Source organism: Hyla sarda, chromosome 9, assembly GCF_029499605.1.
Source record: "Hyla sarda isolate aHylSar1 chromosome 9, aHylSar1.hap1, whole genome shotgun sequence".
Lineage (NCBI taxonomy): Eukaryota > Metazoa > Chordata > Amphibia > Anura > Hylidae > Hyla > Hyla sarda.
In genome coordinates this window covers 16,257,982-16,271,191 of record NC_079197.1, presented here as the reverse complement: position 1 = coordinate 16,271,191, position 13,210 = coordinate 16,257,982, and the positions used below count along the sequence as shown (strand labels likewise).

The following is a 13,210-nucleotide window of genomic DNA, read 5'->3' as shown; positions in this document are numbered from 1 at the left end:
ATATATTATTAAAGGAGATCTCCAGTGACAAATAATTTATCCCCTATCCACAGGAAAGGGGATAAGTAGCTGATCGCGGGGGGTCTGACAGCTGGGGCCCCCCACGATCACCGAGACAGGACCCAGCGCTCAGTGAGGAACACGTGCTGCAGCGGGCACGCACTCCATTCATTTCTATGGGAGTGCCGAAAAGACCCGAGTACAGCTCTCGGGCATCATCGACACAACATGCACCCCTGAGAGCACCGAGGTCCCATCCTGGAGATAACGGGGGGTCCGACCGCTGGCCGGGGCTACTTATCCCTCTATTCTGTGGAAAGGGGATAAGTGAATTTTTGCCGGAGTACTTTTTTGATCTTAAAGGAAATCTGTCATCAGTGTCACCTGTCAGTACAGACAGGTAGTGGAGGTGACACTAATGACAAGTGTGATTGACAGCCACTACCAGGAGTTGTAGTTTTGCAACAGCTGGAGCCACATTGGTTGCTAAACACTGATCTATACAGTAACAATTGAGTTAGGTATAGGGCCCAGATATTAAATCACACAAGTAAAAATATTCCAATATAATAATAATAGTAATGATAACTAATATAATAATTTAATAGAGTACAATATTCCTTACAAAAATCCTTTCATTTATTTTTCTCTGGACCCTAGTTAAGGAGGAAGTGGAATCACCAATGACAACTCAGCAACCAGAGGGGCAATGCCAGAAACAGCTGGGCACCTCCATACAACTGTGCAATGAGGAGAAGCTGACTATCTCACTAAGCAAAGAAGTCATGACGGTAAATGATCGAAGGGGAAGCCTGACATACATGGCTGCTCAGGCATGTGGGAATATTAAAGATGAGGGTAGTAAAGAGCTGTAATTCTGTGGGCCCATACGCCATTTCATTTTGCAAAGCTGGACATACACAATAATGTTGAATATTATTAATGGGATATGAGGATGAGATGTGAGGACGAGAGATGAGGACGGGATATGAGGTCAGGATATGAGGACGGTATATGAGGATGGGATATGAGGTCGGGAAATGAGGACGGTATATGAGGACGGTATATGAGGATGGGATATGAGGACGGGATATGAGGATGGTATATGAGGACGGGATATGAGGACGGTATATGAGGACGGTATATGAGGACGGTATATGAGGATGGGATATGAGGACGGTATATGAGGTTGGGATGTCAGGCCGGGATATGAGGACAGGATATGAGGGTGGGATATGAGGATGGGATGTGAGGATAGTATATGAGGTTGGGATGTGAGGATAGTATATGAGGTTGGGATGTCAGGCCGGGATATGAGGACAGGATATGAGGATGGGATATGAGGATGGGATATGAGGATGGGATGTGAGGATGGGATGTGAGGATAGTATATGAGGTTGGGATGTCAGGCCGGGATATGAGGACGGGATATGAGGACGGTATATGAGGACGGGATATGAGGACGGGATATGAGGATGGTATATGAGGATAGGATGTGAGGATGGTATATGAGTATTGGATATGAGGTTGGGATGTCAGGCCGGGATATGAGGTAAGGATGTGAGGCCGGGATATGAGGTTGGGATGTGAGGCCGGGATATGAGCTTGGGGTATGAGGATGGTATATGAGGTCGAGATATGAGGTTGGGGTATGAGGACAGGATATGAGGATGGGATATGAGGTCGAGATATGAGGTTTGTGTATGATAGCGGTCTTCAAACTGTGGCCCTGCAGATGTTGCAAAACTACAACTCCCAGCATGCCCGGACAGCCAACGGAGGGCCACAGTTTGAAGATGACTGGTTTATGAGGACAGGATATGAGGACAAGAACGTTGTTGTTGCTTTTCCTCTCCCTCAAGTTTTAGGTAGGTAGACCGGGCAATGTCGGGTACTCTGCTAGTGTATTTTGTAACCTGGTGTATTGTGTACTTTGTAAACCTTTTGTTGAAAGTGAATCATTGCTTTTTTGTATTCCTCAGGACTGTAATCTGCAAAGCCCTGAACAAATATCTTTTGGAGACCCTCAGTGCACAGCTGTAATCCATAATGATCATATCGTGTTGACCACGTCAAAGACGGAGTGTGGGACCGTGGTGTCAGGGAATGTGATCATAAACAATGTGAGTGGTCTAACACATTAGAACCATCTCCGGACTACATTTCTGAGAACACAGAGAATCCATGTGTAGTGGGCGTTGTGTCGGTAGACTAGAGTTCGTGACACCAGAATTGTTTACCCCCTCCCTACCAAGGATAAGCAGTTGCCTGTGCCAGGAACCCGGCAAGAAATACCTAACATGCCAGGTTTGGGAAACCACTTCAAATGTACTTTACAGACAGGAACAGTTCGGTTTGGTCCTTGACTTGTCTGAACATGGCAGAACAGACTTGACTGAGGAAGGGCCTGGTCGTCCGAAATCCGTATACTGGTGGTCAGTCATTAAGGAACAGATAGACTTAGATATAGACATGGAACCTGTTCCCATTAGAGGTATGGGCAGGCATACACAAGAGAGACTTCACCTTACTCAGACTGGACTCAACTCCTACTACTCAATAATTAGTTCGCTCCTCCCTAACTAGACAGACCTGGGTGGAGCCGGGTAGGAGGCCCTGAATGGCCAAGGTGCTCATGGGTTTCTCTGTGCATCCACCTGCACAGACAGAATTTACTCTTACTTGGCAAGAACAAATACATAGGCAGCAAATAAATGACCATAAACTGAAATACATTATAAAACATACAACACGTAAACCTGAGCAGACACTGTAGAGTGACATCTACCTGACAGGGCAGGTAGACAGCTGTGTTCCGCACCCGGACACCACAAATGCAATACCAGCCATAGACCACCACAAATTTTAGCTACTGGTTCTTCACAAGATGCCAGTCACAGATTACTCTATTAACGGTCAACTACAGAGCCCCGTAAAATGCCGGTCACAGAGCCACAGATAAATGCCAACCTTAGATCTTGCATCTGATGAAAGGTCACATGACCTGAAACGCGTCATGCTTGGCGCTTACTCCAAGGATTTTAATCGTTTGTCTTACTGAAGTCTCTCCATGTCCATGCTTTTAATGTGATGAAAATAAAGGTGAAGTTTCTTATCCGCTGGCATCTACCTGCTTTCTTCTAAACTTGGAGGACTATTCTGACTACCTACTAGTTTTGCTGCCAACCTTAGATCCTTCATTTGACAGCGAGAGAAGTGGAGATAGAGGGGGTGCGGAGTAGGTAGTCACACTTGGGTCAGGATGCCTTAGGGGGCTGATAGGCCCATCTGCCACATAAATCGCCTTGTTACAAATTGGTCAGCACCTTGCTTATATATCTCTCATATTTGTTTTTTGTGCTTTTTTTCTAGTTACTAGTGCAAAGCGGTGAAACAACCATTTTTGAAGTAAGTAAAACTATATCTTATATCATACAAAATTATATTTTATGATATATTAGTATGATGTATAATAATATGCCCTGCTTTAGTTTGGCAGTGGTCATGTTCTACCTTTGTATAGTACAGAATTCTACGTGTCTATGGAAGCTGATTAATTATTTTGTATTTTTTCAGCACGTCGCTATGTGCACGATCCCCATGATCGAAGTCGAACTATTCCAGAACCCTGACCTCACGGTGCCCACTGAGATATTTGATGCTGAAAAGGTCACCTATGTGCGGGTACGTTGTGTGCGGCTCAGAAACGAACAAGACACTAACATCACTTCAAAGCCATCCATGGACATCATGGTATCTTGTACACATTGGCAGGGGTGTAGCCATTGGGCCTGCAGTCACACTCAGGGTCCGGTGCGCTGCCACATAAGAGGGCACTGGTATTATATATGGTACATGGTGGGATTACTATTGAGAGCTCCTAGAATGAGGGACACATCAGGGAATGATAGCACTAACACTTATGCGTAGCCAATTTATGCCGTTCTCCTACTGTATATGTGGCTGTGATAAGGGGTAATATGGAGTCTGGATTCCAGAGGTGACACGGGGTCCAATCAAATTTTGTTCTAAGGGGCCTCAACCTTATGTAACCTGGTCCGGAGCACAGAAGGTCTCGGTGACTCTCATCTTTATTACGTAATTCTCTTAATTGTGGCCATCAATCTTCTGGATTTGGGGGCAGGAGGGATTGGCGTAGAAGAAGTCCTATAGTATCATGTGTATACGAGACATCTGTCATGGTGTAACATATGTTTTCCTGGTAGGTGGACACTCCTTTAATATTTCAGTCAAATGTCAAGTGTGATTTATCGGTGGGAAACAAGACCCTGAGGTTGAACAGTAGCCTGCCAGCCATGAATATTGAAAATTTATCCTGGAAATTTCATACACAAGAACTATCACTTCCAGACACAAGTTCGGCCAAACTCAGCTGTGAATTCTGTTACGGATATGATAGAACATTGGTGAGTTCTGAGATACATGCAGAGGTGTAAAGTTTATGGGGTTATGTTTATGTGTCCCACTGTCTTTCCCATGCTACTATTTTATGTAATCCAATGTATAAGTTTATACTGTACTATTTGCTGTCACTGCTAGATGTAGCATATACCAGGAGAATGTTATATAAGAAGCTGGCAGGAGGAAGTACTGTCAGTGTGAGGCTGAAGCCACATGTAGAATCAAGAGAATCTGTTTAGATTATCCACAAGGGCATGGCTGGCCCTCACAGGCTTCCGTACTCAGCAGACAGGAGGCCATCAGCATTCCTGTTGCCAATGACAACCATCGGGACCCTGTGATCGCATTGCGGGGTCGCCAATTCTATAGATGGCATGGTTAGTACTGACCATGGCATCTATAGGGATATCATTAGTACTCCAGAGACCAGCGACTCTGTCTTGGAGATTGCAAAAGGATTCCAGCTGCAGATCTCCTGTGCCGCTTCCAACAGCGCAGTGAATATACAGTATGGGTACACTCTGTTGCTATTGCAGGAACGTACCAACTGACAGGACGTATCCATGTGTTTTATAGTGGGAAGGGGTTAAAAAACGAGACAACCTATTTAACTTTTGCAACTTTTAGGGTGCGTTCCCACACGGCGTATACGCAGCGTATTTCACATCTGGGCACTGATGTTTGAGGCTATATTCACACGTTAGGAAACTGTGCAGAATGTCTGCTCAAATCCGAAGGGTGCTAGGACATTCCGCACATTTGCCCGATCCGAAGGGTGCTAGGACTACTCAGAAATGTGCCATCTCATAGACAGCAATTCATTTCCTTGCAGAGTCCACAGAAAGAATAGACTGCGGACGCCTGCATCGGAATTTCCGTGGCAGTAACATCTAGCGCAGAAGTTCCCCCTGTGTAAACATTACAGCAGAATCCTATTGAAATCAATGGGACTCTGCTGGAGAGGAATGTCCATGTGGAATATTCAGTGCGAACACTTCTGAGGAAGCCCAAGTGTCACACAAGTAGTCACCAGTAATAAAAATTGCACAATGGTATTTTGGGGGACTTGAGCCAGTCTTAGGTTACAGCAGTTTTTCCCAACCAGGGTGACTCCAGCTGTTGCAAAACTACAACCTGCAGCATGCCCGGACAGCCTATGGCATGCTGGGATTTGTAGTTTTGCAACAGCTGGAGGCACCCTGGTTGGGAAACACTGCTGTAACCTAAGGCTGGCTCAAGTCCCCCAAAATATAATTGTTTGCATATTTATTTAATATTTGCTGTATATTGAGAATTAACCCCTGTTATACCTTACCCTTATACCTTACTCATATCCTCATTCTGTTTTATTCTAGGATTACTGTGTGTACAAGTCATTGGATGTAACTGTTGTTGAAAAGTCTCAAAGTGAGTAAAGAAAAATTCTCATAATATATTGTAGCTTAATCTGGACCTACAACGTTAGGAAGAACTTGGCTGACATGATATGAAGGCAGAACCAATGTAAAAATACGGCCAGAGGGTGGCTGTAGAGGAGGAGCATGACACAGAGACTGGAATGTTCCTTTAAGACTTTTATTATAGTGGACCTGTCAGCATGTAAACAGGGCAAATTAGCCAATGGCTAGTCATTGGGATTCTGGGCATACCTTTTTTATTTCAATAGTCCTCTCCATAGGTGAGATAAGCCTTTTAGTTATTATGCAAATCATGTTGAAGTGCCCAAGGGGTTGTCTCCTAGCACATCAAGTGCCCAGGTAGGTCCAGCCGATCTCCTCTTTATTACTGCCCCTGGTCGTCTTGCATCTGCCTACCCTGTTTGACTGGTGAGGGTACGTTCCCACACGGCGTATTTTCTGCGTATTTGCTGCTGCATATTTTATTTTCCCTGTTGAAGTCAATGGGTAGGAAAATACGCAGCACCAAATACGCAGCAAATACGCAGCAAAATACGCCACGTGGGAATGCACCCTAAAGAAGATATGGGTTGGACTTACATGGGCTCTTTCTGCACTAGAGAACGCCCCTGGACAATCACTAAAAGGCTTATATCTCACCTAGACTATTGAGGAAAAAAAAGAAAGGCATGTCCCGAATAATAATGACTAGCCCTGTCCAGCCATGGGCCTATTTACACCCCTATTTTTTAAAGGGGAACTCCGGTGTAAAACTTTTTTTTTTTTAATCAACTGGTGCCAGAAAGTTAAACAGATTTGTAAATTACTTCTATTAAAAAAAAAATCTTAATCCTTCCAGTACTTATTAGCTGGTGAATACTACATAGGAAATTATTCTTTTTGGAACACAGAGCTCTCTGCTTACATCATGACCACAGTGCTCTCTGCTGACATATCTGTCCATTTTAGGAACTGTCCAGAGCAGCATATGTTTTCTTTGGGGATTTTCTCCTACAGTTCTTAAAATGGACAGAGATGTCAGCAGAGAGCACTGTGGTCATGATGTCAGCAGAGAGCTCTGTGTTCCAAAAAAGAAAAGAATTTCCTCTGTAGTATTCAGCAAGCTAATAAGTACTGGAAGGATTAAGATTTTTTAATAGAAGTAATTTACAAATCTGTTTAACTTTCTGGCACCAGTTGATAAAAAAAAAAAGTTTTTCACCGGAGTACCCCTTTAAAGGGGTACGCCAGTGCAGAACATCTTATCCCCTATCCACAGCATAGGGCATTAATGTCTGAACGCTGGGGGTCAGACCGCTGGACTTGCTTTATCTCTATTAGTTATTTACAGATTTTTCTTTAATCCTCACTTTTTCCTATTTTTAGAAGACATTTTGGGGCTTTAGAACCAATTACCAGGTTTTTATAGAGTTTTGGTCTCAACATACAATGGTCGTCCTGGAACCCATTCATATTGTAACTTGAGGGACCGCTGTACACTAGTTACACTCCGTAACGGTTGGACCCCCCGCAATCCGACACTTATCCCCTATCCTTTGGATAGGGGAAAACATTTAACAAACTGGACTGATTCTTTAAAGGGGTACTCCGGCCCTATGACATCTTATCCCCTATCCTTTGGATAGGGGATAAGATTTCTGTCCACGGGGGTCCCGCCACGGGGCCAGAGTATCGTGACGTCACGACTCCGCCCCCCGTGTGACATCATGCCCCGCCCCAGCTATGCAAGTCTATGGGAGGGGGCGTGACGGCCGTCACGCCCCCTCCCATAGACTTGCATAGCAGGGGGTGACGTCACACGGGGGCGGAGTCGTGACGTCACGATGCTCCGACCCCGTGGTTGGCACCCTTCAGTTTGTGAGCTGGCAGCACGGCGTGCAGCTCAAAGAGGTGGGTGTCAGATGCAAGATTGCGGGGGTCCCCAGCGGCGGGACCCCTGCGGTCAGACATCTTATCCCCTATCCTTTGGATAGGGGTTAAGATGTCTTAGGGTCGGAGTACCCCTTTAAATGTAAGGTGGATTGGACTTTATGAAAGGGCAGCAAAATGGAGTAAGCGTGTTGTTCTTTGTGCAGTTGTGAAATTTATTCCAATCTTAAAGGGGTACTCTGGTGGAAAACTTTTTTTTATTTTTTATTAACTGCTGCCAGAAAGTTAAACAGATTTGTAAATTACTTCTATTGAAAAAAATCTTAATCCTTCCAGTACTCCAGTAGCAGAAATTCTTTTCTTTTTGAAACACAGAGCTCTCTGCTGACATCACGAGCGCAGTGCTCTCTGCTGACATCTCTGTCCATTTTAGGAACTGTCCAGAAGCAGCATATGTTTGCTGTGGGTCTACTCTGAACAGTTCCTAAAATGGACAGAGATGTCAGCAGAGAGCACTGTGCTCATGATGTCAGCAGACAGCTCTGTGTTTCAAGCGGAAAAGAATTTCCACTGTAGTATTCAGCAGCTAATAAGTACTGGAAGGATTAAGATTTTTTAATCGAAGTCATTTACAAATCTGTTTAACTTTCTGGCAGCAGTTGATTTAACACTGGAGTACCCCTTTAAATACAATATTTATCGCTTCTCCCTAAGTGACAAGCCAGGATTCCTCTTCCTCTGCTCCCCAGGCACTAGTGATGTCACCGGCAGGGAGAAGTCAGCACGGCGGCCATAGCTGCCCTCAGGAAACAGTGTGCGCTGACCCCAGTACATGGGGAATGGGGAGATGTGAGGGCAGGAAGGAAGCAACCAGAAGCCAAAACAAACACAAGGCTATTGGGAAGGAGAAGGGGAAGAGACACTAAATGCTCATCAGCCTAATCTGGGAGGGAGAGCGATAGCATCATGGTGCAAGCCAGATAAGGGGGTTGGCAGCATGTAACGTGGACAACAGGCCAAACACATACAGCACATAAGACACCTGCACTGGGACAGACACAAAATGTCAATGAAAAAAATAAACGACAGCTTCTTATGTCTCCGCAGAGCAAGGCCTCGGCATGGAGTCTGTCCTGGGAATCACGTTCGGAGCATTCCTGATCGGAGCATTGCTGACCGCCGCCTTGTGGTTCATCTATACCCGCACACGTGAGTACCTATGTTATTTCGGTCTAGTGCTAGCGCAAACCCCACTTATGCACCAGCACGTTGCAGAGGTAACTCTCCCCAATGTGATTCGTGCCGCTTAACATAACATTATTTATGCTGAGCAGAGGCGTAACTTGTAGCTTATAGGCCCCAATTAGAGATGAGCGAACTTACAGTAAATTCGATTCGTCACGAACTTCTCGGCTCGGCAGTTGATGACTTTTCCTGCATAAATTAGTTCAGCTTTCCGGTGCTCCGGTGGGCTGGAAAAGGTGGATACAGTCCTAGGAGACTCTTTCCTAGGACTGTATCCACCTTTTCCAGCCCACCGGAGCACCTGAAGGCTGAACTAATTTACGCAGGAAAAATCATCAACTGCCGAGCCGAGAAGTTCGTGACGAATCGAATTTACTGTAAGTTTGCTCATCTCTATTCCCAATGCAAAATCTGTAACTGGGCCCTGTGTGTCATTTAAAGGGCTACTCCGGTGGAAAACTTTTTTTTTTTTTTATTATTATTATTATTTTTTTTATCAACTGGTGCCAGAAAGTTAAACAGATTTGTAAATTACTTTTAAAAAAATTACTATTAAAAAATCTTAATCCTTCCCGTACTTATTAGCTGCTGAATACTACAGCGGAAATTCTTTTATTTTGGGAACACAGAGCTCTCTGCTGACATCACGAGCACAGTGCTCTCTGCTGACATCTCTGTCCATTTTAGGAACTGTCCAGAGTAGGAGAAAATCCCCATAGCAAACATATGCTGCTCTGGACAGTTCCTAAAATGGACAGAGATGTCAGCAGAGAGCACTGTGCTCGTGATGTCAGCAGAGAGCTCTGTGTTCCAAAAAGAAAAGAATCTACTCTGTAGTATTCAGCAGCTAATAAGCACTGGAAGGATTAAGATTTTTTTTTTTTATAAAGAGGTAATTTACAAATCTGTTTAACTTTCTGGCACCAGTTGATAAAAAAAAAAGTTTTCCACCGGAGTACCCCTTTAATTTACCAGTGTTTTCTTATGGGACAAAGGTGCCTCGGGGCCCTCTAAGTCACCGGGCCCCGATGCGACTGCTACCTCTACACCCCCTATAGTTATGCCCCTGATGCTAAGCAGACATAGGCTGCTTTTAAATCAGTAATCAGATTACAAGTATTTTTTTTAAGAACTCTGCTTGCTGTCAGTGAACAATACCATAACCATAGTAATCTTTATGTTAAAGCATAATAAAATACATGAAAGAGAAAAAGAAATCCACACAGACAAGGAAATATGGTCGGGATACTGAGAACTGAACCTATGTAAACACAAAACATCAAAATTATAAATGCCGGAAATACACAATAAATGGTAGAGAATGTTTAGCAAGAGTGAAGAAACGCCTACATGCGTTAACACATAATAAATCGCCATATTGCCGGAAATGTTAAACTTTCGAGTTTAGGCAAAAAAATAAACATACCATAATAGATCTTGTGCAAAAATAATAAGATTTTTTATATTACATTTTCTTTTTCCCAAGTGGAGACAAAGCAACAAAACATGTACAATTATTTCAAATAAATCCTAATCAATACCTTTAAGGGGTATTCCAGGAAAAAAAAAAAAAATTTATACCAACTGGCTCCAGAAAGTTCAACAGATTTGCAAATTACTACTATTAAAAAATCTTAATCCATTCAATAATTATCAGCTGCTGAAGTTGAGTTGTTGTTTTCCGTCTGGCAACAGTGCTCTCTGCTGACATCTCTGCTTGTTTCGGGAACTGCACACAGTAGAAGAGGTTTGCTATGGGGATTTGCTTCTAAACCGGGTGGTTCCCGAGACACGTGTCATCAGAGAGCACTTAGACAGAAAAGAACAACTCAACTTCATCAGCTCATAAGTACTGAAAGGATTAAGATTTTTTTTATAGAAGTCATTTACAAATCTGTTTAACTTTCTGGAGCCAGTTGATATATAAAAAAAAAAGTTTTTTCCTGGATAACCCTTTAAATATAACATAAATAAACATTTAGTCATGGTCGTAAGTAGAGATGAGCGAACTTACAGTAAATTCGATTTGTCACGAACTTCTCGGCTCGGCAGTTGATGACTTATCCTGCATAAATTAGTTCAGCTTTCAGGTGCTGGAAAAGGTGGATACAGTCGTAGGAAAGAGTCTCCTAGGACTGTATCCACCTTTTCCAGCCCACCGGAGCACCGGAAAGCTGAACTAATTTATGCAAGCTAAATTCATCAACTGCCGAGCCGAGAAGTTCGTGACGAATCGAATTTACTGTAAGTTCGCTCATCCCTAGTCGTAACACTAAACCTAAGAAAGAAAGAAAAATAAATAAATACATACAGTTTAATGAGGCAACAACTCAGTATCCCACGAAATCCGACGTGCTTTGCATTGTCAGGGGATCACTGATGAAAAATGCCATATGCAAATTACATAATGGACAGAAAACCAGATCTTATACAAAAAAACATCAAAGTACATGCAAGAACAGGAAACAATACAGCCTGCAATGAATACCTACAATGTAATGAGGCAGCAACGTAGAATCCCAGTAAATCAGACGTGTTTCGCACAGAGGCTTCATCAGGGGATTGCTAATGAAAAATACCATATGCATATTACAAAATGGCTGGAAAATGGCGTAACTGCTGAGAAGTTACCTGAACGTGTAGGTATATTTAACAATCTTCTATTTGTCCAATGTAGGCTCCTCTTTTAAGATGCAGCCAGTGCCAACATTGCCTGGAGGGTCGGAGAGCAGCAGCACAAACCACAGTATTGACAGCACACAAAGTACCCCCTGCAGCACCAGCAGCCGAGCATAACCACGGAGGACGCTACCCTATGGAGCACCGCCATACAGAGAACAGGGCCCAATCAGTTATAAAGCTTTCACTTTATCAAGAGGGTCTTCTCTGATACCCGTCTACCCAAAAGTCTCTGTTTTATGCCAAAGCAAAATTGGTGAGAATCCATAATGGACATACACGGGGGACTAGCTGCGTGTCAATTTCTACTTGATGGGTAACAAAGCCACAAAGACGAGTTTTTCATAAGAAGGAAAAAGATGGATGCCTTCATCAGGACTGGTCTGAAAATGGACAATTCCAATTATTTTAACTATTTTTTTTTTTTTTTTTACTAAGCTACGTAACCAACCTGAATGTAAACCTCTCAATCCAACCTACAGTATTCGCTTTTACATATCGTATCACTTGACAGTCATTTGCAGCAGGAACGTATTTTATGTGTATACCATAAAGCGGCACGCGACTGTGCCTGATGGGGGCTTATCACCTATCCATACCCTCTATTGTAGCCAATGACAAATACCTCATGAGACGCATAGAACAATAGTCCTCACGACATTGAGGACTATGGTAAATGATCCTTGTGTTAAAACTTGAAGGTCCTAAACCGGCCGCGGTTTGGCGAAATGTGGCCTGTGCTTTCAATGGATAGACGGGAGGGGGTAGGCCGCTGTCAGACTCCTTATCTCCCAGACAACTAAAGAATTGGGCAGATGAAATTAGGAGTTGGGAAGACACCATAGGCATTAGATCAGTGTTTCCCATCCAGTGTGCCTCCAGCTGTTGCAAAACTACAACTGCCAGCATGCCCGGACAGCCGAAGGCTGTCCGGGCATGCTGGCAGTTGTAGTTTTGCAACAGCTGGAGGCACGCTGCTTTTAGAAGGTCGAATTAGGGTATGGCTCGGGTACTTACCCTCTTATAGAAGGTGTAGACCTGTGCTGGATCTCCTCAACAACATAAAAGCAAACAAGATGGAGACCGAAAACAAGTCGGGGATCATGGCCGCCTCCAAGAAATGGCTGGTATAAACCAGCAGCTAGGCGTTGGCCATTTTGATTACTGCAATGGGTGGGGGCCACGTAATCTCTAGGTGCACTATCTACGCCAGATTACGCTGTAGTGGACGTAAATCTGTGCCTTTTTTGTGATGCCCACCTATTTTTCGTCTTTGGTGGTCTGCAATCCTCCTGTTTCTAATTGTAGACTTAAAGGGGTTATCCAGGAAAAAACTTTTTTTTATATATCAACTCGCTCCAAAAAGTGAAACAGATTTGTAAATTACTTCTATTAAAATTTTTTAATCCTTTCAGTACTTATGAGCTTCTGAAGTTAAGGTTGTTCTTTTCTGTCTAAGTGCTCTCTGATGACACGTGTCTCGGGAACCACCCAGTTTAGAAGCAAATCCCCATAGAAAACTTCTTCTAAACTGGGCGGTTCCCGAGACAGGTGTCATCAGAGAGCACTTAGACAGA

General features: G+C 43.6%; 1 protein-coding gene across 3 annotated transcripts in view; it reads left to right on the top strand.

Moving 5' to 3' along the window:
• ENG (endoglin) overlaps window positions 1-12,981 on the top strand; it is a 51,979-nt gene extending 38,998 nt beyond the window's left edge. For all 3 annotated transcript variants that reach the window (XM_056540444.1, XM_056540445.1, XM_056540446.1), the window contains 8 exons: window positions 661-791; window positions 1,983-2,123; window positions 3,373-3,408; window positions 3,577-3,684; window positions 4,227-4,427; window positions 5,778-5,829; window positions 8,817-8,918; window positions 11,632-12,981. In XM_056540444.1, coding sequence (XP_056396419.1) covers window positions 661-791; window positions 1,983-2,123; window positions 3,373-3,408; window positions 3,577-3,684; window positions 4,227-4,427; window positions 5,778-5,829; window positions 8,817-8,918; window positions 11,632-11,750 — 890 coding nt within the window. In that variant the 3' untranslated portion in view covers window positions 11,751-12,981. The remainder of the gene's footprint in view (window positions 1-660; window positions 792-1,982; window positions 2,124-3,372; window positions 3,409-3,576; window positions 3,685-4,226; window positions 4,428-5,777; window positions 5,830-8,816; window positions 8,919-11,631) is intronic.
• Window positions 12,982-13,210: the final 229 nt, after the last annotated feature.